This window comes from Castor canadensis, chromosome 7 (assembly GCF_047511655.1).
Source record: "Castor canadensis chromosome 7, mCasCan1.hap1v2, whole genome shotgun sequence".
NCBI lineage: Eukaryota > Metazoa > Chordata > Mammalia > Rodentia > Castoridae > Castor > Castor canadensis.
Genome location: NC_133392.1, coordinates 120,790,171 through 120,814,382, shown reverse-complemented (window position 1 = coordinate 120,814,382; position 24,212 = coordinate 120,790,171). Strand labels below are relative to the sequence as shown.

Here is a 24,212-nt window from a genome sequence, read left to right as displayed (position 1 = left end):
ATTGGATAGGCCCTATTCCTTGGCCCTCTGTCTTTAGACTTGAGCCACTGTCCTATGATGAAGTCCACCATTTCTTCCTGGTCTTCTGATCCTACACAGGTCCGGATATCTGCCTCAAACAGATATCTCAAATCCTAATAGTTAGGATTTGGAGACAATTGATCTTTTTCAAGAGGGCTTTTATATTTTCCCTCTGACACTACACATTACAGGCAAATGGTGTTGATGGTTTGGATTTGGGCCGGCTGGATCTGTTCTCTCCTCAAGGCTGGAGGTTTAGATCTTCAGTATTTTCAAGTTTCATGCTTAGTTCTTTAGTGTTTGTAATTATCATTGAATGAGTGTCCAAGCTGGTTAGTGATTTTCCTGTTCAACTGGCAGTCACTTAACTAAGATGTACAGAGATGAAACCAAAACTTACATCTCCTGACTCTCAATCCAGTGCTCTTTTGGGTATGCTCCAGCTCCTGGTTCTGATTAGCTAGTCATAGAACAGAATGTACTTGGCTGCCTCAAACCCACAGGGTCCTGACTGAGAGGCAGAGCTGAAGGAAGGTTGTGTTCCCAGAATGGAATCCTGCTGTGCCTCAACCCAGACAGCATAATTTTATGTCTTCTGATACCACCCTTTCTTCTGTAAAATGGGAGTGGAGCCTATTTAATCCTTCAGCTACAGCTGAGATCTAAGACTGACCACAGCTGTTTTGTGATGGATGAGGGATGGTGGATCTACGTACAAGTTGTGGAATCTTCGAGTCAGAGTAGGAAGGCGCCTTGAGGGCGATTTGTGGTGACAGGCAGCCCCCCTGCGGTATACTGAGCCTAGAAGCCTACCCAGAGATAGAGGACAAGCTTTCCTCTTAACAGAGCCTCCTATGTTTGGAACTGCTCAAACTGAGACAGGATGTTCACGCAGAGGGGCTCCTGCTCTAAAGGGGCTGTCTGCAAAGAAGTGGCGGGATCCCGGGACTCCATGCACACATTCCTTCTAAGACCTGCCTAGCTGAGCTGGCAGGACCAACGCCACGAATTACAAGCACTAACAGGAACAACCGCCACCGTCTACAAATCACTTATTAAACGCCCGGCACTTTACATACCAATTTATCTTGGTGAAATAAATCTAGAATCGTGGGAGGTATGTTGATCGTGATCTCTACTTAAGGTGAAGACACAGGTTTAAAATGTTGTGCATTTCTCCCAGGGACCGAGCCTTGAAACAATGTAGGTTTTTCAGATTCCAAAACGTGTTTCAGTGTTTCTTTTTCTTCAGCGCCGTACAAGAAGGGAGAGGCTTCACAGCTCGGTGTACCAGGTTCCCTCCATAGAAAGCAAAACCAGGTATATTGCTGGCGACAGCCTTTCGGGCCCGGGTGGGCGGGGCCAGGCTATGGGCGGGGCCACATGCAGGCAAGGAGGGGCGGGGCCCTACCACGGCCGGAAGTGGCAGTGTGGGCGGAGCCCAACTGGACGCCGAGTCCCTGACGCAGTGTCCTCGGCGCTGAGGGCAGCGTCCCCTCCTCTGCACTTGAACTCGCCCAGCCGCCGCGTTCTCACCGCCGCAGCGCCCTGGACAATGGTTCCCCGCCTGCTGCTGCGCGCCTGGCCCCGGGGCCCTGCTCTTGCCCTGGCAGCTCCCTGTCGGCCCCTCAGCGCCGGCTCCGGGCCCGGCCAGTACCTGCAGCACAGCATCGTGCCCACCATGCATTACCAGGACAGCCTGCCCAGGTGAGCGCGGCTTCCCGGCCCCCACCGTCAGCTCGGATCGGCCCCAGCCTGACTCCACTCACTCAGGTCTCGTCCTGAACCCGCTCCCGCCCCACGCGCTCGCCTTGGAGGCAAGCCACATCCCCCAGTGTGGAAGTCCTGCGACTTTCCTAATCTGGCACAGGGGCTTCAGAACCTTTAAATTCTCTCTAGAATCCTCCCATGCTCAGATTCTCCATCTCGATTGACCCAACTTCCAACCAGATATCCGGAGTCCCTCACAAAAATATCCTACCTGAATATCTCCAGCACTACCACTAGCCCTCCAACTAGAGTGTTCCCTAAGGCACTTTAATGACTGGCCCAAATATGGGCAGTCAATTCCTGACACATCGTACTGTAGTCACCCTCCCTCAACTTCTCCCAGTGCTCATCTTCATCCAATACCCAGAACCCTCAGTTCCACTCCGTTCCTTCAGTACCCTGCTCTTTTACTACTCGATTAGTCCCAGCAAACGCACCCCTCTGTGCACCTGTACTCTCCACTTACTCCCCCAGGTCCATCCTAAGTCCAGTTTTTTTACCTGGAAACTTCATCCCACCAAACCTTTCTCAGCACCGCTCCCCTTTAAATATCCTCCCTTACCCACATTACTTCTTGCAACTCACAGAATTCTACACATTCAGTACCCCTCCCAAATTCCATCTTATTCAAATTAGATCCAGGACCGTCCCAAATTCTCACTGCTGTTCTCCATAGGCTACCCCCATCTTCTACAATACCTTACCCAGAATCTTATCTGTTCCATCAAAATGGTCCAACAAATTCCTCTCTCCCTCCCTCATTCAATACTTTCTTAACTTCACTTTCAGTTTTTGTCTTTGATCTCCCAGCATTCATCTGAATTCCCAGATCTCCCTCTCCAATATTAGAAACTACTTTCATTCTCTAAAACCCAAACTAAACTGTCTTCTCTACCCACTCACAGTTTAGTACCTAGAGCCAAGTTCCAAATTTGTCTCAAAAACCCATCTCACTTTCTTTCTCACCAAACTGCCACTGGGGATCCCCCAGCCCAGGGACTCGAGATCAGTGTTCTCTCCCCTCTCCCTAGGAAAAGAACAAACATTGTATCACAGGCATCTCTGGGTTGCTGTTTTTTTCCACATCCAGGAGTTACTTCCATCATCATCACTGCCCATCCTGCCTTCTCAGCAAGATGATCAGAGGAGGATTTCCTGTGAAATTACACTGTGCAAACATCTGAATTTGGCAGCCTTTGTCTGAGCTGTGTCAGTATGTAGGGGAAAGGTGAGGGCTCACAGAATGTCTTCACTTGCCAAGCTGAGCCAGGTCATTGAGTTTCAGGCAGGCTAGGGCTCCACCCAGGTTTAAGAGCAGAGGGATTTTTTTCTGTATTTCAGAATTAGAAAACTGGAAAGAATATTGAAGATCCTTTACTTCAAGTCCATCCACAGCACAAAAAATATCTGTAAGAATCTGAAAATACAAACAGTACCAGTGGTCACTGATTAAGCAACCAGCTTCCCCCTAGGCCTCCATTATCTCATCTATAAAGTGGGTGTAAGAGGGGAGATGAAATCCCTTTTGTCTGAGATTCTGGGCTAGTAAAATATATTCTCTTCATTCATGTGATGTCACGGTTGGTGAAAAGCTCTTACTTCTAGGTCTGGTAGAACTTCATTATTATTTTTTTGGGTAGTGGTACTGGGGTTTGAACAGAGCTTTAAACTTGCTAGGCAGGCACTCTATTGTTACCAGGCTGAGTAGTCTAAGAAGACATTAGTCCAGAAGATCCCTGAGTTCTTGTGTCACCTGAACAGAGACCTGGATAGAGACACAAACTGCAAAATAGTAGCAAAACTTTATTGAAAGAAAAGGAAAGAAATAGTAAGGAAAAAAATCACTGCCAGAGAAGCAGTGGGCCCCCGCCAGATGGTGTGAAGCATTGATCTCTTTATTTAAAGACCAACTTATGAATTGTAAGGCTGTAAAACCTGGGCAGTCCTTAGGGAAGGATTAAGGTCGCTAGCTGGTTTACTTAACACAGCCTTATCACATTAGAAAGGGCATCCTGTGCATGGGCTTATGCTAATTTTTGGCCTTTAATTGTATGTATGAGATGCAGCCAATATTCATGAGATCCTAAATGAGAGGACTTGGGCTGGGAGGTCAAATTGGGGGAAAGCCTTTTTTAATAACCAAGGCAGACCACAGGCATCTCTTCTTGATGCCAGGGTATTTACAAATTAGAGGGGATTTATTGCTCTAGAGATGGTTTAGGGCCTGCTGGGGGTGCTTGTTTGCTTAAGAGAAGGAAGCCCCTGGTGAGTCGTCCATTCCCCCATACCCCCCCACACACACCAGTTTTATTAGCCTGCCTCACTACCACTTGAGCTATGGCAAAGCTCTTTTTTTTTGTTTGTTTGTTTGTTTTAGTTATTTTTCAGATAGGGTCTTGCACTTTTTGCCTGGGGCTATGTCAGATTGAGATCCTCCTACCTATGCTTTTTGTGTAGTTAGGATTACAGGAGTGCTCCATCATGCCTAGCCCTTTAACTTTTTTTTTTTTGGATGTAGAGTCTTACTATGTAGCCAGGGCCAACTGTGAACTTCTGATCTTCCTGCCTCAGCCTCCTGGAGTGCTGGGATTATAGGTATGCACCTCCATGCCTGGCTAGAAATTCAGTTAACTTCTTAATGCCACAGTCATCTGTGAAGATGGAATGGCTGTTTCCAGGACCCTAATATAAGAAGCCAGAAATAAGGAAATATTGTAAATAGTCATTCCCTCCCTCTAATCACTGCCACTTTTTATCAGGTAGCCTTGGACTCTCTTTCTGTTAGGAACCCTTGCACTATCATTTGCTTGTTTAATTGTTATGGTTTTTTCTTGGCTCTTTTTTTTTTTGGTCAGTGTGGTAAAATATACATAACATGGCTACTATTTTACCCATTTTTTAAGTGTATAGTTTAGCTGTGTAATTTTTAAGAGGTATAATCTTAGGCTGTCATGTTGCAAATCCTGAGGAGATGAATGGCAAATCAACCTGACCTCATTCAAATTATTAATTTAATAAACATTTATTAATAAGGCTTTGGAGGCCCATCTGCCATGGTGAGGTGTTTACAGTACTATAGAGGAAATTCAACAGGTGAACAGTTATGATGTAATGTGATGATTGGGAAGCAGTGGTTAGGTGGTAAGACAGGAGTCAGACCTGACTTAATCCCAGCTGTACTTTTTACTGAGTGACCAGGAAGTCATCTTACCCCCAAATGGGAATGTTAGTATTACCATCTTCTTAGGGTATTTAGAATTAAATACCCTAACATAAAGCACTTAGTGCAGAATCTGGCCCAGAGTTCATACTCAGCAGATAATCAGTTAAGCAACTGTAACTGTTATAAACATTTGTTACATGTCTAGAATGTGCCGGGAGAGAACCAGTGTGTTGTGAAAGTGTGGAGGTGGGAGTGACTTAGTGCCTGCACAAGTGAGGGAGGCTTCAAAGGAGGTGACATTGAGCTAGACTTTGAAGTTCACCAAGTGACAGGAATGAGGGAAGGACAGAATAGCACATGCCAAGTAAAAATTGCAGAACTGTGGGTTGCAATCAGAAATTTTGAGAGGTTTTTGGTAGGCTTCAGCCCAATGAATCACTGTTAGGCCTTCAGTTACTGGAATTGACCTTGGGTGTGGAGGGGGAGGCCATTATGAGACACTGTATTAGGTTTATAATTAATCCACAATAAATGTCAATTGTATGCTGTTTTTCTTTTAATTCCAGTCACTAGGTGATAACTGGTGTTCAAGACATAATGGACAGAGTCTCTAGAATTCATGTGGGAGGCAGGAGAGGCAGAGTTTCCAGGACATGGAGGATAACACAGGGAGAAACAGTAATGTTGTGAGCTCTGAAGGCATGGTCTTCTTGACTTCCATAATAACTTTATTCCCAAGTAACTTGGTGAACACTATCTCAATTATAAACCAGATCCTATGCATATAGAACAGCTTTTTATTTGTTCCCTATGTTTTATTTTTATTAGATGCTCTTAGCATATCAAAAAAGGTATTTATGAAGTACTTGAGAAACCCAGTGGGTAAGCAATCCACAGGATAGTGAATTAAAGAATAAACCAGAGGAAGAAAAAAGAAACTTTCTTTTTTAGAAAAAAACTTTTTAGCTGTGTACTTGCAGGAAGAACACTATGGCACCTGCTGCTCGAAGGTGGTTGGTAATTATAGTAGGTGACTCAGATAGACTGGACTGGCGGTAAATCTGCTTAGTGTTTACTTTTCTTCCATCTTTTATTAGGGCAAGTGATGATTAGATGGGGGTGGGGTGGTTGAGATGGAACTGAGGCACACATCTCTCCAGACCCTGGCTCTTCTTCTTTTGAGGCCTGGAGAATTAGCCCACAGGGAGCTGAAGGAACTGTGGCTACATGTGCACCTACTTCTGCAATTCTTTGAGGAAAGTGGAGGAAGTGAGGTAGTTTGAAGAGACCAGAAGTGCTCTTACATCATGGTTTTTCAAGAGAATGGCAACTGGAAAAATGGTTTGTAAATACTTAGTGAAAAGGAAATTGTTGCAGTGATGGCCTGTATGGAAGCAAGTTATAGAAATTCCCATTGAAAGTGGCTTTTATTACAATGAATATACCCTAATAAAAATGAAGGGATAAAAGTCGCTTTTAAGCAAATAGGGATGTATGAGCTTACAGGCCTGAAAAATCCATGTTGGATCAAGAAACTCAAATGATTTTGTCAGGCCTGTTTTGCCTTCTTACTGAATTCTTCATTTGTGTGACTTTTTTCTCAATCAGGCTTTCTCATATACACTAATCTCCTAGTGACCCAAGCTAATAGGGATTCCCTAGAAGTTCCAAAGAATTCCTGTAATTAAGCCTTAATATTTCTTACTGAGTCACCTTATATCTGGCCAGGAAGCTATGAGACCACTCCTGGGAGTCTGGGTAGTTAATTCCACCCAAACTACAGGGATTGAGTGGGAAAAGTCGATTCTTCCAGGAAAACAGGGTGCTGTTACCAGTAAAAGGGAGAATGAGGGTGGGGCAGCTAAACAGACCTGCTGTCCTAGGCACCGAGGGGAGAAGAGGAGCTAGGTCCCCAGGGGGCTGAACAGACTGGTGGCAAGGGTAAGGTCTATAGGACTTGGGAACAGAGTAGTTTATTGAGTGTTAACTATGTGCCAGGCACTGTTCTTCCCAGCACCAAACTAATAATTCAGTGACCCTCCTTGATGTTGGACTTCCCAGCCTCCAGAACTATGAGAAAGAAATTCCTTTTCTTTATAAATTACTCAGCCTCTGATACTGTTATAGCAGCACAAAGCAGACTAAGACAGTAAAAGGAATAGTCAACTTGACTAAGTTCAAGTTCATCGAGCATACATTTGTTAGAAGCTTGCTGGGTATTAGCCTATGTGCCTGTAGAGGTCAGAGAAGGAATTCCAGAGGAAGAACCGTGAGTGTCAAAGCCCTCCCTATATATAACGAAATCATGAGAGCCAATTCTGTTCACTTCTTCCCAGCTCCAAACAGAGTAATTCAGTGACCTCATGTTGGTAGTTTGAAGCTGACCACAGTGGAAGTATTTATACACCACAGAATCCCATAAATGCTATAACTCAGGGCTTCATCCCCAGAGAGCTGGTTTACTACCTACTTTTCCTTGGAGTAGGTAATAGAGATGAAGATGGAGGACAAAGTGGCACGATTGGTTTGAAAGGAAAGAAACTTGTTAAACAATGATGGCAGGTGGTAAGAGTAAGGAAGTGCTTTGTCCCTTCTAGAAGTTGGAGAATGGCTTTTTGTCAGAGCAAATTCAAAGGCAAATGGTATTTTCAGGATAGCAAGCTTTAGAAAGGTGAGGAGAAAAGAGATGGACTGGATAAGATACTATAAAATATAGGGTAGCTTGTTGAGAATGGAAGTTTCAAAAGATATAGAGGAAGGTACTGGTGAAGAAAAACTGGTGCATGGGACCATACTGGATGTTGCTGAGTGGATAGAAGGAAATAAATGTGGACAGGTTTGTACCTAAAGTAGAGGTGTCAGAATAGGAGGAAAGTAGGGAAATGGAAGAACTTAGGATGCCTTATCTATGCATACATACAGACACTGGAATATCTATACATTTGATATGCTGTGTTCAATGTTTACTATGTATCAGGTACTTTGCTGAGTTCTTTATATTATTATTATTTCATTTAATTCTCATAATAATCTAATTAACTATTGTTTAACAAGTGGAGACCAGGGGTCAGAGAGATAAGAAGTTTGCCTAGAATCACGTGGATACTAAGTCCAGAGTCCAGGGTACAAGACTTGATCTGTGATTCCAAAGGCTGTGAACTTAACCTTTTCAATATGCAGACATGTAAATGAGAGACATATGCTAGGTGAGGTTGGAACTCGACAGGAGCATTTTGTGTTTCTCTGTGAGGCAATTCTCTCCAACGAATAGACCAGACATGGAATCTGAGAGACATTAAGTAATTTGGCACCATAACTGTATAACTAGAGATTAACTGACAGAGCTCGGGGTCCAATCCTCGGTCTCATTCTAAATCTTATTTTCTTGCAATGTTTCAGTAGTTCTTATACTTTAGATTTCACAGATCAGTAAGATTAGGAAGGAAATACTGCTATCAACATTTTCTTAAAAGCAAGGACTTTTAATGACCCCTATTAAAAAAGAGCATACTGTGTAGAATTAAGGACAAACTTTCAAGTGAGGCAAAGTTAGCTTTGTGAAAAGCTCATCCATGCTTTGTTGTTTTGCTGTGAGGCAGTAACGTGTCATCATGGCCATTGTCTGCCACATGAGGTGATCTGCATTGGTATATGGCATTTATATCAACAAATGTAGACCTGAGCAACTTATCTTTATTATATCTTATAGAAAACATGATTTTTATATCCATAGTAATAATTTTTATATATACTCTAGGCTGCCTTGATTTAATTCCATCTGGAAATTTTGGTTTCTTTTATATAAATGTGATGATTAATCTTGATGTCAACGTGATTGGATTGAGAAGCACTTAGGAGATTAGTAAAGCACACTTCTGGGTGTACCTGAGAAGGTGTTTCCACAGAGGACTAAGGGGGAAGACCCACCCTTAGTGTGGCGCCCTCCGCAGGCTGGGAGCTCAGATGGAAGACATAAGAAAAAGGAGAAGGCTAGAGGCACAGGCATTCGCTCTTGCTTTGCTTCCCCGCCGCCATGAGGTGAGCCGCCTTGCTTGCCCTGCTCTCTCACCAGGATGAACAGAAACCTCTTAAACCGTGAGCCACAATAAAGCTTTCCTCCCTTAAGTTGTTTTGCTCAGGTGTTTTGTCACTAACTAACACAATGAGTACTCAAAAATAAGTTATCATGCTGAAAATGTATCCCACTAAAGGAAGATCAGGCTAGAGTTAATACTTGAAAAAGATTTTTTTTGTGTGGGGCGGGGCTGGAGAGGGGCAGTACTGGGGTTTGAACTCAGGGCTTCACGCTTGCTAGGCTGATGTTCTACTACTTGAGTCACACCCCCAGCTGTTTTTTGCTTTGGTTATTTTTCAGGTAAGGTCTTGAGTTTTTTCCCCGGCCAACCTCAGACCATGATCCTCCTACCTCCACCTCCCATATAGCTGGATTACAGTAGACTGCTGGTATCCAGGTACATGGTTCCAAGGAGACCAGTGCCGAGGGAAAACCGCAAATGCTCAGGACTCAGATTTACTTTTCTCATAGTGCCACCCTACTTCCACTAAAGACATGCTTCCTTTCAATACATTTACCACTTTAATGAAACCCATTGCATGCCCTTCTTGACTTGGCATGATTACCATAAATAACTCTTACCTTGTTTTTTTGGGCACTGTTTGCTTTTTGGGAGGCATATTTTCACAAAATTAAGGGTGGAGAAATACTCAGCAGGATTTAAACACAACTGACAATAATGCAAGACTGACTGAGCTACACATCAACTGAGCTGTGTAATGCATATCCAAGAATTTAAATTTTTTGTTTTTGAAATTTCTTTTGATTTTTTTTGACAGTGCTTAGTCAAAATCACATGTAATAAATCCAAGAATAAGGAGGACTTACTGTACAGACACACACCACCACATCCTACTTCATTGTTGAGATGGGGTCTCAATTGCCCTCAAATCTCAATCTTCCCAATCTCTGCCTCTTGAGTAGCTACAGACATGAGCCACTGTGCCTGGCTTGAGAAACAACAGCTGTTTGAACCTGTCTCTAATTAAGAATTTTCTTGAAAAAGAAGAAAGTAAACTTTCATTAATAACCCTAATGTAAAAAAAAAAAGTTCCTAGGCAATGTTAAGTAGCAACCTTTGTAATTATGAGGTAGTTACAGCCCTATTTGGGATTTTCTGTGTAAATTAGTGGTTGTAAGGGTATCTATAGCGCTAAAATGTAAATGGTTATTTAAAGCCATCTAAAGGTGAATCAATTCTGATTTGTCAATGGCTTCCTTTTACTGGTTTGTTGTTGTTTTTTTTGTGGGATGGGGGTTTGAACTCAGGGCTTTGCACTTGCAAAGCAGGCACTCTACTACTTTAGCCACACCTCCAGTCCATTTTGCTCTGGTTATTTTGGAGATGGGGGGGTGGTTCTCTCAAACTATTTGCCCAGGCTGGCCTTGAACTGCAGTCCTCCTGATCCTCAGCTAGGATACAGGTGTGAGCCACTGGCACCTGGCTCTGTTACTGGTTTTTTGTAGGGAAGAAATTACTAGTTTGGCTTGTAAAGCTAATTAATATCTTTCATGTATTGTCAGCCTTATACCAACCTTGCTTTTTTCCCCAGGCTGCCTATCCCCAAACTTGAAGACACCATTAGGAGATACCTCAGTGCACAGAAGCCTCTTTTGGATGATAGCCAGTTCAGGTAAGCCTTGGGAGTCCTGAGGGACCATAGTTGGGAGGAAAGCATTCAGAAGACGCTGTTAAGTGTGGTAGACCATGCTTCAGTGAATGCCTGTGGCTTAATTGGGTCTCCAGACCTGGAACCTAGCTTAAACTTTTGCAAGTTCAGGAAATTGGTTTTTATTCATGAAGGACTCACCAAGCCCTGAGGTGAGAGTCCCTCTAACCAGACTCAACAAGAGGCGTATATGTGAGAATGCCAAGTCTGTACTTTACCTTGCACGTACACCTGGGAGGCTGGCTGGTACTAGTCATTTATAGGGCGTAGGCCCACTGAGGATCAAGTCTCAAGACCACAAGTTTGCTTGCTGAGCATGTTTACCTGGTTGGATAGCGTGCCTTATTTGGAAGCAGGGTTGTTGCGAATGCAATTAGTTAAGATGAGGTCCTGCTGGAGCCAGGCAGGTCCTTAATTTAATATGACTGGTGTTCCTTACAAAAGAAAGAGACACAGAGACAGCCATGTGAGGATGGAGGCAGAGATTGCAGTATTGCATAAACAAACCAAAGAATACCAAGGACTGCTGGCAACACCAGAAGCTGAGAAAAGGACATGGGACAAATTCTTCCCTAGAGTCTGCTGAAAGAACACAGTCCTGTTGTTGCCTTGGTTTTGTACTTCTAGCCTCCAGAACTCCAAAAGAATAAATTTGTTTAGCCCCATCCAGTTTGTAGTACTTTATTATGGCAGTCCTAGGGAACTAATACAGCATGGAAATACTAGATATTATCACAAAGTAGATTGCATTAAGCTTTTGTGGCCTAGTACTCATCCTCATAATGGGGATTTTTGTACAGCACTTGCAACAGGCATTGTCATTAGAATCACAGAGGCCTTCACTGGACAGTAACAGAAAAACAGATGAACTATTCATACTCTAGACCTCTGCTTTTAAATATTCCTGGTTAGTTACTTGACATTTCTCTTAAAATGTTAATGAATTAGTAGTTACTGAGTGTTATGTTTTAGACTATCCTTAGCTTTATAAATATTTACTTATTTTTGGTGATACTTGGGTTTGAACTCAGGGCCTTGGACTTGCTAGGCAGGCACTCTACCACTTGAGCCATGCCTCCAGCTCAATACATATTTTTTAACCTTCTAAGGAGGTGTTATTATCTCCCTTTTACTCATGAAGAAACTGAGGTCCAGAGAGATTGTCTAAAATCACACAGCTTTGTTACCAGACCAGTGAGGTTCCAGGAGGGTCTCCAAAAGGGATGAGGTCTCTATCTAGCCCTTGGTTATTGGGTTTGTAAGGTTTTCACAATAAAGAATGTTAAGACACATCACAGTAGAGACCAAGAAAGCTTATTAGTAAAGCAAAGGGAAGCATAGGATAGTACACACCCAGATAGGGGTGCAGGCATACCTGTAAAAGAGGCACAGTGAGTGCTCTAAAAGCAGGGATGTTAATGGCAAGAAAGTGGGTTAGGGGTTTGGTATAAATTTGCCTTAGAATGAGTGTTCCACTTTTTTCTAGACACCTGGTATTTTCACTCATACTTACTACGGTTTTGACATTATTGGTTGAGCCCAGAGATATCAAGTCTGGTCAGTTTAGTAAATTTGGGTCACTGTGACATAGATGTCTGTTTTCCTTGAGCATCCCTTTAAACAAAGGATAGTTTTCATCAGATGCTCCTTTTAAGCCAGGTGTCCTTCCTTAAGATAAATATGTTCATTTGCAAGCACCTCTGTGATCAAAGAAGTCATTTTACCAGCTATTCCTCCCCCGCCCACAACTGTAGGACAAGTGTGTTTCCAGAGTGTAGTAATCATTTGGACAACCAGGCAAAGCAGAGGGAGAGAGCTGCTTTTATTTTTTGGTGGGACTGGGTTTTGAACTCAGCGTTTCAGCACTTGCAAAGCAGGTGGTCTACTGTTTGATCCATACCTCCAGACCCCTATCCACTGGTTATTTGGAGATAGGGTCTGTGGAACTATTTGCCTGGGCTGGTCTCAAACTTCGATTCTCCCAATCTCAGCCTCCCAAGTAGCTAGGATTAAGGGTGTGAGCTACCGGCACCTGGTGTTTTTTTAAAACTTTATGTTGCAGCTTAGTGAGGGAATATGAAGCTTAAAGACAAGAGAGTAGTGCATTTGTGCTTTTAAGCAAGCTATTACAATGTTTATCTCTGAATTCCTGGCTCCTGTTGCCCATGCTTTTCTTCTCCTGATCTACCCACCCAGCCTCAGTTTGAAAGTGTCAGAGCTAGGATTCAAACTTAGCCCTTTTCTCCATGCCAAATTGCTTCCTAGAGTACAGTTTTGTGAAATGTTGATTGATCTTCCTGATACCCTAGATTGACTTACTTTAGATTGACTCCTGTTTTTTTGTTTTCCCAGTACTGGAGTTTGAACTCAGGGCCTTCACCTTGAGCCACTCCACTAGCCCTGTTTTTGTGAAGAGTTTTTCAAGATAGGTTCTCACAAACTATTTGCCTGGGTTGGCTTCAAACCGTGATCCTCCTGAACTCTGCCTCCTGAGTAGCTAGGAGCCACTGGCACCCAGCTGATTCCTGTTTTTCTATTCAGAGGTATTTTCTGATCTCACTTCCAGGTTCTAGGGAGATGCTGTTGGGAATCCAAAACTCCCTTTTTGAGTTCTTGGCCATGAATCTAAACTCGTATTTCTTAAATCATGTATTTCCTACCATGGTTTGATTCTGTCTTTTCTTGAACATTTCAGGAAAACAGAACAATTTTGCAAGAGTTTTGAAAATGGGATTGGAAAAGAATTGCATGAACAGTTGGTTGCCCAGGATAAGCAGAATAAACATACAAGCTACATTTCCGGTAGGTGGACTGGGCTAGGGCATGATTTTTTTCTCAGAGCCTCCATCATGGAAAATAAGGCATCCTGTCTCCTATTCTGGTCTCAGAAATATTTTTAGTGAGACCAGTATTGAAGGAATGGCCTACCCCACTTCCTGAGGCAAATATCAAGGTTATGTGAGTTCCTGTTCTTGTAAGGTGTTGACGGAGTCTGGGCTCAAGAGCATTAGCTTGGCTTCTCCATAGGTGGGATCAAGACAGAACCCAATCAATGATTCTGTCTGAAAGGGATGCAGGATTCAGTGCTGTGTCCTCTGAGTATTGTTCTAGTTCCCTCACAGTCTGGACTCACTCAAGACTATCCCTGATACAGATCGTGCCTCAACACATCTGAAGTGCTTATCATTCCCTGAACCCATTTGCCTTTCACCCTCTGTGCCTTTGTCCATGTTACTCTGCTTCTGTTTCTTACCTGGCAGATTCTTTCTTTGCCATCCAGGCAGGGTGGTTTTCCTTTGAAACCTCAATCCTTTCCCTCTTCATTTAGAGTTAGTTGCTTCCAACCCTATTTCTGGAGCACTTCTTTTAATTTAGTTTATTTATTTTGAAACAGGGCCTTGCTCTGTAACTCAGACTGGCCTCAAAGTCATGATTCTCCTGCCTCAGCCTCTTGAGTAGTTGGGTTATAGGGGCACATGTTGGCATAATTTAGTTTATTTTTATCAAGGTTATATATACACACAGTTTAAAGAATCAAACTATTCTATAAAGCTTGTTGGAAAAAAATAACAGTTGGCCAACCTACTCCTAATTTCCCACTTCTCACCTGCTTCTAATTATATCTAAATTATATACTTACCTTACTGCATCTTAATTTTTCTTAGTTTTAAGCATTCTATGTTGACATCTCACTAATGAAAAATTAGAATTTAGCAGTCTTTTATATTCTCCCTGCAACCAGACAGTAAACCCTTGGTATCTGAGGAAAACCGTGTATGCTCAGGACGCAGAGTTTAGTACTGCATTGCAGATGCTTGTTTCCATATGCCACCAACTTCTAATAAAGACATGCCACCTTTCAACAAACCTAAAATTTTTGCTGTATCACTTCAATTAAGCACATTAACTTTTACCTTGCTTTTTGGGCACCATTTGCTTTTTGGGAGGTAGATTTTCACAAAGTTGAGGACAGGGAAACAATCACGTGATCACACAAATGATTTAAACATAACTGACAATAACACAGGATGGAGAATTTCTCTGCATTAACTGAGCTGCATAATAAGTACACAGGAATTTAAAATTCTTGTTTTCAAAATTAAAAAAAATATTATTTTCTTTTGACCATGTTTGGCCAAAACTATGTGTAATAAATTCATGAATAAAGTGGGCCTATTCACTAACCCCTCACTTTTCCAGCATAGTTATTTATGATTTTGTTTAACTCAGTATCTCACGTCTATACGAGTCTAATCATATAAATACTGTTGTCAGTTGAGTCATGTAATATATTGGTATCATTTTTCTTTTCTTATACTACTTGTTTTCACTGAAGTTAATAATGATTTCATCCTTTCTTTTGTTTAGTTTTCTATGTGCTTAATAATTTATTCTCAGACTCCTCCTAAGCTGTCTGAATCTCCTCTGAATGCATCAACTCATCAGACATTCTATTAGTTTGGTCTTCTTAACCAAGTCTCTTCTAGAACTTCTGACTTGCTCTGGTCTGGATCTGGAAACTGTTTGCCTGCAAGAGGCTCCTTTCTGTTGGGTTATTCACCATTATCTAGAGTATTTCTTCATTTTTCTCAATGTTGGGACTTTTGTTTCCTGGAGTTCATATTTTCCTCTTTCTTGGCTTTTCCCTTTATTTTGTCAGAGCATGTATACCCTTTACTATCTGGAAGCAGAACATGGGAAACAAAAGTTTTAAAACTGCTCTCATACTTCAGTGGTAATCTGTTTGGCTAGGTTGTAAATTATGGTGCCATGAAATTTTTTTTCTTTTTGCCTTCCAAAAAAGAATTCAATAAAGAATAGTTGGGATAACAGGATCTTGTTAAGGGGAGGATTGGTATTAAAAGACAGACAAGTAAAATGGAATGTTCTCTCTTACTGAACCTCTCTTCAGGGACTACCACATAAGGCATCTTCAGCAGTGCCTTCTCCTGCTTTGCATCTAGTTTTCAGACTATTCATCTTGGTTCTTCATTCTCTCTGCCTCCCTAGCGAGGCTGTCTAACTGCAACACCTCAGCCAGCCTCCTCCTGGCTTTCCTCCCCTTCTTCATCTATCTCCAGATATCTGTAGAAGTTAATTGTTGGCCGTCAAAAGATGGTAAAAGATGAACGCCTCCTGGAATCATCTCTCTCTAGGATGAAGACTGGCCAGGGGTGAGATCTGGGCAAGTGTGCAGATCCCCACCCCCAGCTAGGCCCAGGGTTTCATGCTGCATTCCCAATGAAGTTAAAAGTTCTTTTTCACTGCTATAGACCTGAAGTCTTTGCAGTCTCCTGATGCAGAGTTGCTAGGACTTATCCAGCTTCTCTCTTTGTCTATGCCTGACCTCGGGCTGGAGGTATGACTCAAGTGGTAGAGTGCCCTGAGTTCAAACCCCAGTGCTGCCAAAAAAAGAAAAAAAAAAAAGGTTATAACATGTCTGACCTCATTGATAGTAAGTTATTCTAGTCACTGGCCCATTGAAGATGCAGTTGGACATTCTCACGGGTGGTGCAAAACCTATACCACCTCTGTTTGTCCTTAGTGACATGGACTGTTTTTTTCCTCTCTAAAGTCTAGCATAGCATACTTCTTTTCAATTTCCCCAGGAAAGTTTGGTTTGGAAAAGAGTTTGTTGTAGGCTCTGCCAAGGTCATAGAGTTTGTCCTGCTGTCTCCATTCCTGGGATGAAGACAGACTAAAGCTTCCTGGAAAATGCTGTTTGATGCCACAGAATTTTGAAGACTGTTGTTCCATTGTCTTTTAACTTCCAGTGCTGCTGTTGACAAGTTTAATGTTATTCTTTCTTTGGAACCTTTTAGAAATTTCTTTCTCCCCAATGTTGTCAAATTTCAGATACTGTATTTTGCTGTGGTCTGTTCATTTGCTGGGCCACTTAGTGAATCTTTTGACTGGGAGAGTGTCTAGTTTTATTTCTTTGATTTTTCTCTTTTTGTTTTTCTCATTTTCTCTTTCTGGAATGCTTACTCAGATATAGAATTTCTTAGCCTAGTCCTATAATTTTGTAATCTTTTCTCATGTTTTTTATCATATTCTTTTTGTTCTGCTGTCTGGGAGATTTACTTAATTTTATCTTCCAGCTCTTCGACTTCCTAATTCCTGCTTTCCTTATTATTATTATTATTAGTTTTTAAGAGCTCTTTTTGTTGTTGTTTTTAGGATTAAAAATAGTTTATTTCCAGAATTTTTAAATAAGTTTTCTTCTCCCTTCATAATCTGTCTCCTCCAAGTATCTTCCTCCCTCCTCTCTCTTCCCCTTTCTTCCTCCCTCTTTCCCTCTTTTCTTCCCTTCTTGGGTTTGATCTCAGAGCCTTGCACTTGCTGGACAGGCTTTCTACCACTCGAGTCACACCCCCAGCCCTTTTAGCTGTAGTTAAAGCCAGCCTGAACTGCAGCCCTCCTACTTTAGGTCTCTTGTGTAGTTGGAATGACAGGTGCATACCACCATGCCCAGCTTTTTTCATTGAGATAGGGTCTTGTGAACTTTTTTGTCCAGGTTGGCCTCAAACCACAATCCTGCTGATCTCCAACTCCCAAGTAACTAGGATTACAGGTGTGAGCCACTGCACCCAGCTTTTCTTTCTTTTGGTGTTGCTTACCTCTTTCCTGTTGTTTTAGATATGTGTAATATATTAATAACTGTTGGGAGCTTTGTGGGTAAGAGTAAAACTCATCAGTTATACCCTTCACTGCATTGTAATTTGGGTAAAGTATTTCCTTGGGGTGCCTCCAGTAGTAGTGTCTTTGGATTAGATTCCCCAGGAAAGATTTTTCTATTAAACTGTCCAAAGCTTGCTAGTGTTGTAGAAGCAGGGTAAGTGAGGGAGGTTTGAGAACTCAGCTGTGACTTTTGTCTCCCAGTTTTACTTAATCCTGAGAATAAAACACATCTTCTACCAGAGTGGGGAGGGAATAGTAGGATGGCAGTGTTTATCTACTTAAACCATCCTTAAACTGGCTCTATCTAGGCTGCCAGTTACTGAGCTCTATGGAGGTTTTGCTATATAAATCAGATTATTTCTTGTCTACATCTCTTCCAGTTTAGGATTGGCTTTCTTGAGTCTGTTTTGGTCATTATCAGTTGCCTAAACACTTGTGAGTTCCGTGATTTATTCTTTTCTTATTCCCTTGGCCATATTGGTTTACATCTCTTTAAAATGCTTTTACTAAAGGACTGGGTAGGGTTCAAAGGCATGAATTTGTCTTCTTTCATAAATATGTCTTACCCATCATACTTCTTTTCTCTCACATTTTAGTGCATTGCATTACATTTTAATTCTATTTGTCTTCTTCACTAGTGTTCTTCAGAGTCAAAGTCCCCAACCTAGTCTTCTCTAAATCCCTTGGACCAGGGCCTGCCACAGATTCTCAAGGAATGGGATGGAATGAGTGAACCAAGGAATAATAGATAAATTTGGATTATTAATCTTTTTCCCAGTGATTTACCTGTGAAAATTACTTCCTTCAAAGGAAGACAATCTTTATTTGTACAGTTTATCCATGTTTGCTAGTACCAGAAGGAAGTTCCCTTGAATATACGTTTTCTGATAAAATACTGCTTTTGGAAGTTTAACAGACAAAACAGGATTGTAAAGGGCTAGTCTGAATGACCCACATGCACTAATAGTTATTTGTAATTGCCCTTTGAGTAGTTTCTAAAAGAAAAGACTGCACAAACGTATACTGTATACAGAAAGGCATGGGAAATCCCCCCACTGCTACCCCATTAAGAAGGCAATCAAGGATGGCTATTGTTCCTGAAAGCAGATGAAGTGAGAGAAACCTAAGGACAAGGGGTGGGAATTAATTACTTTGCTCTAGCATGAGGTGTCCCTGAATTTTATTACTTTAAGAACCAAGAATGGAAACAGACTGAGGAAGAAAAAGCAATTAATAAACATTAGAGAAATACAAATCAGATCTGCAGTGATAATGATATACTACTTCACACATACAAGAATGGCTCCCATTTAAAAGACATACAACCTGGGTATGGTGGCATGCTCTTGTAATCCCAGCTGTTCTAGGGGCTGAGGCAGGAGGATTATGAGTTTGAAGCTAGTCTTGGCAACATTGTGAGACCCCATCTGGAAAAAAATACATACACTAGTGAGTGTTGAGAGAATTTGGAAATTGGAACCTTCACATGCAGGTGGTGGGAAGGGTGCAGCCACTTTGGAAAACATCTTGGAAGTTCATCAAAAGGTTTAACAGACATGACATGTCATGACCACATGACAGCAATTCTACTTCTAGCTATGTATATCTTCAAGAGAAATGAGATCATATGTCCATATAAAATCTTGACTATAAAGGTTCACAGCAATATACTTCATAATGGCTAAGAAGCAGAAACAACCTGTCTGTCCATTAACTAATGGATAAATAAAATGTTTATCCAAAATATGGAACATTATTCAGTAATAAAAAGAAATGAAGTTCTGATAGCTATAGCAAGGATGAACCATGCAAACATTATCAAAAGTGACAGAATCCAGCTGGACATGGTGGTACAGATCTATAATTCTAGCATTCAAAAGGCTGAGACAGGAGGATAGAGAGTTCAAGGCCAGCCTGAGCTACATAGTATTATGACTATAATATTTCATAATACTATTCATAATATTATGAAATACTATATTTCATATTTATATGTTATGAAATATAATGCCTTTTCCTCTGCCTGTGCTTGCATTTTTTTTTCTTCAGTTTTATTTAATTTTTTTTTGTGTTGTTGGTTTTTTTTCTTTTCTAGGTCCCTGGTTTGATATGTATTTAACTGCTCGAGACTCCATTGTTCTGAACTTTAACCCATTTATTTCATTCAATCCTGACCCAAAATCGGAGTATAATGATCAGCTCACCAGGGCAACCAACATGACTGTTTCTGCCATCCGGTTTCTGAAGACACTCCGGGCTGGCCTTCTAGAGCCAGAGGTGTTCCACTTGAACCCTGCCAAAAGTGACACTAATACCTTTAAGAGACTCATACGCTTTGTGCCTTCTTCTCTGTCCTGGTATGGGGCATACTTGGTCAATGCATATCCCCTGGATATGTCCCAGTATTTCCGGCTTTTCAATTCAACTCGTTTACCCAAACCTAGTCGGGATGAACTCTTTACCGATGACAAAGCTAGACACCTCTTGGTCCTAAGAAAAGGACATTTCTATGTTTTTGACGTCCTGGATCAGGATGGAAATATTGTAAGCCCCTCAGAAATCCAGGCACATCTGAAGTACATTCTTGCAGACAGCAGCCCTGCCCCTGAGTTTCCTCTGGCATATCTGACCAGTGAGAACCGAGACGTATGGGCAGAGCTCAGACAGAAGCTGGTAAGTGGCGGGAATGAGGAGACCTTGAGGAAAGTGGACTCTGCTGTGTTCTGCCTCTGCCTAGATGACTTCCCCATTAAGGACCTCATCCATTTGTCCCACACAATGCTGCATGGTGATGGCACAAACCGTTGGTATGATAAATCCTTTAACCTTATCGTGGCCAAGGATGGTACTGCTGCTGTCCACTTTGAACATGCTTGGGGTGATGGCGTTGCAGTGCTCAGGTTTTTCAATGAAGTGTTTAATGACAGCACTCAGACCCCTGCCATCACTCCCCAGAACCAGCCAGCCATTACCACCAGCTCTTCTGTCGCTGTGCAGAAACTCAGCTTCAAGTTGAACGATGCCTTAAAGGCTGGCATCACTGCTGCTAAGGAAAAGTTTGATGCCACCGTGAAAACACTCACCATTGATTGCATCCAGTTTCACAGAGGTGGCAAAGAATTCTTAAAGAAGCAGAAGCTGAGTCCTGACGCAGTGGCCCAGCTGGCCTTCCAGATGGCCTTCCTGCGGCAGTATGGACGGACAGTGGCCACATACGAGTCATGCAGCACTGCAGCCTTCAAGCATGGCCGCACTGAGACCATCCGCCCAGCCTCCATCTTCACAAAGAGGTGCTCTGAGGCCTTTGTCAAGGAGCCCTCCAAACACAGTACCAGTGAGCTTCAGCAATTGGTAGCCCAGTGCTCCAAGTACCACGGCCAGTTGACCAAAGAAGCAGCAATGGGTGAGGCAGGGGTGGGAGTGTGTCCTGGGTCTTGCTGCCTTCTGTGCTCGAGTTAGCCTCAGTAATATTCCACCCATATCTAATTTTGACCACGTCAGTAGGTCCAGCCCATCTGACAAATCCCAAAAGGAATATTTTCCACTCTAGCAGTGTGAAGAGCAAGCCAGCCACTAGGGATCAGAATGTTCTCATGTCCTAAGCAGACATGGGGAACTTTCCCCTTATTTAAGGTCACTTTCAGCTATGACACACGAGTTTTTTTGTTTTTTTTTTCTATCACTTACTGGTTATCACTTCAGTTGCAGTGTGTTGGCTCTCTATAAGTAGTTCATTGGGAAAGCTCTTCCCAGTTTAAAGTATTGTCCTTCTTCACTACTTTGTGATAAAATTCAAGACCTGGAAAGGATATGAAGGGTCCATAGTTTAGTCCTTTCAAGTAGCCATAAAGTTCTGGAACTGAAAGGGATCTCCAGGACCTTCTAGTCTTTTCCTTCTCCATTTGAAGGTAGGAAACTGATGCCACTGGCCCAGCATTACACAGCAAGGGAGTAGCAAGGCTGAAATTAGAACCCTGGTCCAATACCCTTTCCATTTTGTCCCAGTGGTTCAATCTCGTCTTTCTTTTACACATGGACTTTGAGTTTCATTTTAGATTTCTTTATTTTCTACAAGGTCTTGCCATGTAACCCAGGCTGGCCTCAAATTCATGATCCTTCTGTTTCATCCTCCTCAGTGCTGGAATTACAGGCATGCTCTAGATTCAGAATCTTAAAAATCATGCTTTCAATCAGGCGAGGTGGCATATACCTGTGTTCCCAGAACTCAGGAGGCTGAACCAGGATCAAGCCCATCTGGGCTACATAGACCCTGTTTCCTCCTTCCACCCCCCTCCCCGCAAAAAAATCATGCTTTCATGTTAGGCTCATTTTTAGTTCAGCTGCTGACAGCTGAAAAAATACACTTTAATGATTTAAAGTTCTTTGGAATGAACTGTTCTGAAGGTTAGTGAATTGGAAGTATGTATACAAAGATAGACAGACCTTCCTTCCACTCTTCAGGATGCTGTGAAGGAGATTCCTACCATGGCTGGGAGTTTGCCTGAGGTCCTTTTCAGTTTTGAGATTCTGAGTCTCTGGTTTTCCATTTTGTCTTTGACAGGCCAGGGCTTTGACCGACACTTATTTGCTATGCGGTACCTGGCGGCTGCCAAAGGGATCGCCCTGCCTGAGCTCTACCTGGACCCTGCATATGGGCAGATAAACCACAACATCCTGTCCACCAGCACGCTGAGCAGCCCAGCAGTGAATCTCGGTGGCTTTGCCCCCGTGGTCCCTGATGGCTTTGGCATTGGGTACGCTGTTCATGACAACTGGATAGGCTGCAACGTCTCCTCCTACTCAGGGCGCGATGCCCAGGAGTTTCTCCACTGTGTCGAGAAGTCCTTAGGAGACATGTTTGATGCTTTAGAAGGCAAATCCATCAAAACTTAGCTTCTAAGCCAGGTGCCAATGACTCACACCTGTAATCCTAGCTACTCAGGAGACAGGGATAAGAGGATTGTCTTTGGAAGCCAACCCGGGCAAATAGTTCACAAGATCCTATCTTGAAAAAAACTCTTCACAACAAAAAGGGCTGGTGGAGTGGCTCAAGGTGTAGGCCCTGAGTTCAAACCCCACAACTGCAAAAAAACCAAACCAAACCAAAACAAAAACTTCTTTAAGGTGGGTGAAAAGCCTCCTTTGCTTCCTCATCAAGAAAATGAGGGCCTATGTATACGTGCTATTCTGTGCCTAACAAAACTAATCAGGTGCCTGAGCAGCCAGTGCTGCAGGCTTGAGCTGTAGGATCATGGTTTTAAAGCTAAACATGTCATTTCTGAGTGGGACTAAAACACCACTAAAGATAATGAGAGATTTCAGTTTTAAAGCCCTTTGATCAGGAGATAGGGCTTAGAAAAATAACTCAGGTGTATTTATTGTTTAAGGAGAAATAAATTTTAATTGTTGTTTCAAGATAGTTCCTCTTTTTTTTTCTTTTAATCTAGTTTCCTAATCCCCACAAAGAACTTTCCACTAGTAAGTTCAGGTGGCAGTAAGTTCCCATTGGCTTCTGGCTCTTTAGGTGGTGTGGGAAGCACTGTTGGATTCTCTCTGTAAACTTGTGCTCTCTCCTGGATGACATCCGTTTCCTTTTTCTAAGGAGTAAATGGTTCTGCTTGATTCTGGCAGGCCTATTGCAATAAAGGCTCTGCCCATGGGTTTGAGGATAGTTTTTTTTTATTCTTTTCCAGCAAAATGAGATTTATAGCAGGTGTGCTTTAACCTATATGTGCTAGTTATGGTCTCAGGTAACAGACAGCAGTCTACATTTTACAGTAGAGAACCTCTCCACTGAGTGAAATGAGCACAGAATTTTTTCCTCTCCAGTTGTAATGTGAAAGGAAGCATGTGTTTGTCTTGTTTTTTGAAAAGGAACGGGTTTTGTTTGTGTTTAATCTTGCTGTATCTACCATGGCTTCCTAGTTGCTGATATGATACAGCTGGGATTTGAATTCTGTTATTGGTCCATCACAAATCACTTTCAATTTATTACCTTATTTAATCCTTTACAAGTCCTGTAGTGCAGGGATGTTATAAGTTTAGCTCTAACAACATAGGTAAAGCACATGGCACCTGGTGAAAGCTTAATCTACATTCTCTTACTGCTGTGACGTCTGCTGCTTCTCTTCTGTTCCCTAGTGAAGTGCCGAATCCACTTGAATAGCAACTTCTGGAGCATTAGCTCTTTAAGTCCACACCTCGACTGAATCTTGCAGGGGTGAAATGCATATGTTCATGGTGAATGTACTGGGTAGTATAACTTGGGCATGTTCTGGTTGGCCATAGTTCTCAGTGTTTCTCTTTTTATTGTATTTTATGTATGTATTTACGTATTTGTCATACTGTGGTTTGAACTCAGAGCCTTGCACTTGCTGGACAGGTGCTCTACCACTTGACACACACCCCTCTGTCCTCAGTATTCCTCTTTATAGCTCCTTACTAGCCTTCCTCCTTGTACTGAATTCATGTAGTGAAGGCTTCTAGAATGGTAGCTAGAATGGCAAAGACATTTCACTATTAAACTTCAACCCAGTTGGAGTTCACACATACCTTGAACATTTGTACAGAACTCAAACCATTTGTAAAATTCTTCCCTGTGCATCAGCTAATTTGATCTTGTCAACTGTGGAATGGGTAGAAATTATTATTTTCATTTTACATATAGAAGGTGGATAGCTTGGGGTGGGGGAAACTTAGTCAAGGTCACTTAATAAGTGGTAGAACCAGGACCAGCTCTCCTGATGCCTCGCCCAGTGCTCTTTCTGTTGTGTTCCTGCTTGTCTAGTCTTCCACCAGCTGGCCTGGAAGCTCAGCAGAGTCAACTTTGTTC

General features: G+C 42.3%; 1 protein-coding gene across 3 annotated transcripts; it reads left to right on the top strand.

Moving 5' to 3' along the window:
• Nucleotides 1-1,452: 1,452 nt before the first annotated feature.
• Nucleotides 1,453-22,795, top strand: Cpt2 (carnitine palmitoyltransferase 2). 3 transcript variants are annotated; one of them, XM_074080098.1, is made up of 5 exons: nucleotides 1,453-1,728; nucleotides 10,583-10,663; nucleotides 13,395-13,501; nucleotides 19,476-20,794; nucleotides 21,942-22,182. In XM_074080098.1, the coding sequence occupies exons 1-5, from the start codon at nucleotides 1,577-1,579 to the stop codon at nucleotides 22,041-22,043; spliced, it is 1,761 nt and encodes a 586-aa protein (XP_073936199.1). In that variant the 5' UTR covers nucleotides 1,453-1,576; the 3' UTR covers nucleotides 22,044-22,182. The 3 variants fall into 3 exon arrangements, with proteins under 3 accessions (XP_073936199.1, XP_020013993.1, XP_073936198.1); XM_020158404.2 differs by having other exon boundaries at nucleotides 1,454-1,728; nucleotides 19,476-20,783; nucleotides 21,942-22,795; XM_074080097.1 differs by lacking the exons at nucleotides 1,453-1,728; nucleotides 13,395-13,501 and having other exon boundaries at nucleotides 19,476-20,783; nucleotides 21,942-22,795.
• The last annotated feature ends 1,417 nt before the right edge of the window (nucleotides 22,796-24,212 follow it).

What these genes read in the sequence shown, in the direction of transcription:
- Cpt2 (XM_020158404.2), top strand. Translation starts at nt 1,577, where the DNA reads ATGGTTCCCCGCCTGCTGCTGCGCGCCTGGCCCCGGGGCCCTGCTCTT. An exon ending in TTGGATGATAGCCAGTTCAG is followed by an intron (nt 10,664 to 13,394) that starts GTAAGCCTTGGG and finishes TGAACATTTCAG; the next exon opens with GAAAACAGAACAATTTTGCA. An exon ending in ACATACAAGCTACATTTCCG is followed by an intron (nt 13,502 to 19,475) that starts GTAGGTGGACTG and finishes TTTCTTTTCTAG; the next exon opens with GTCCCTGGTTTGATATGTAT.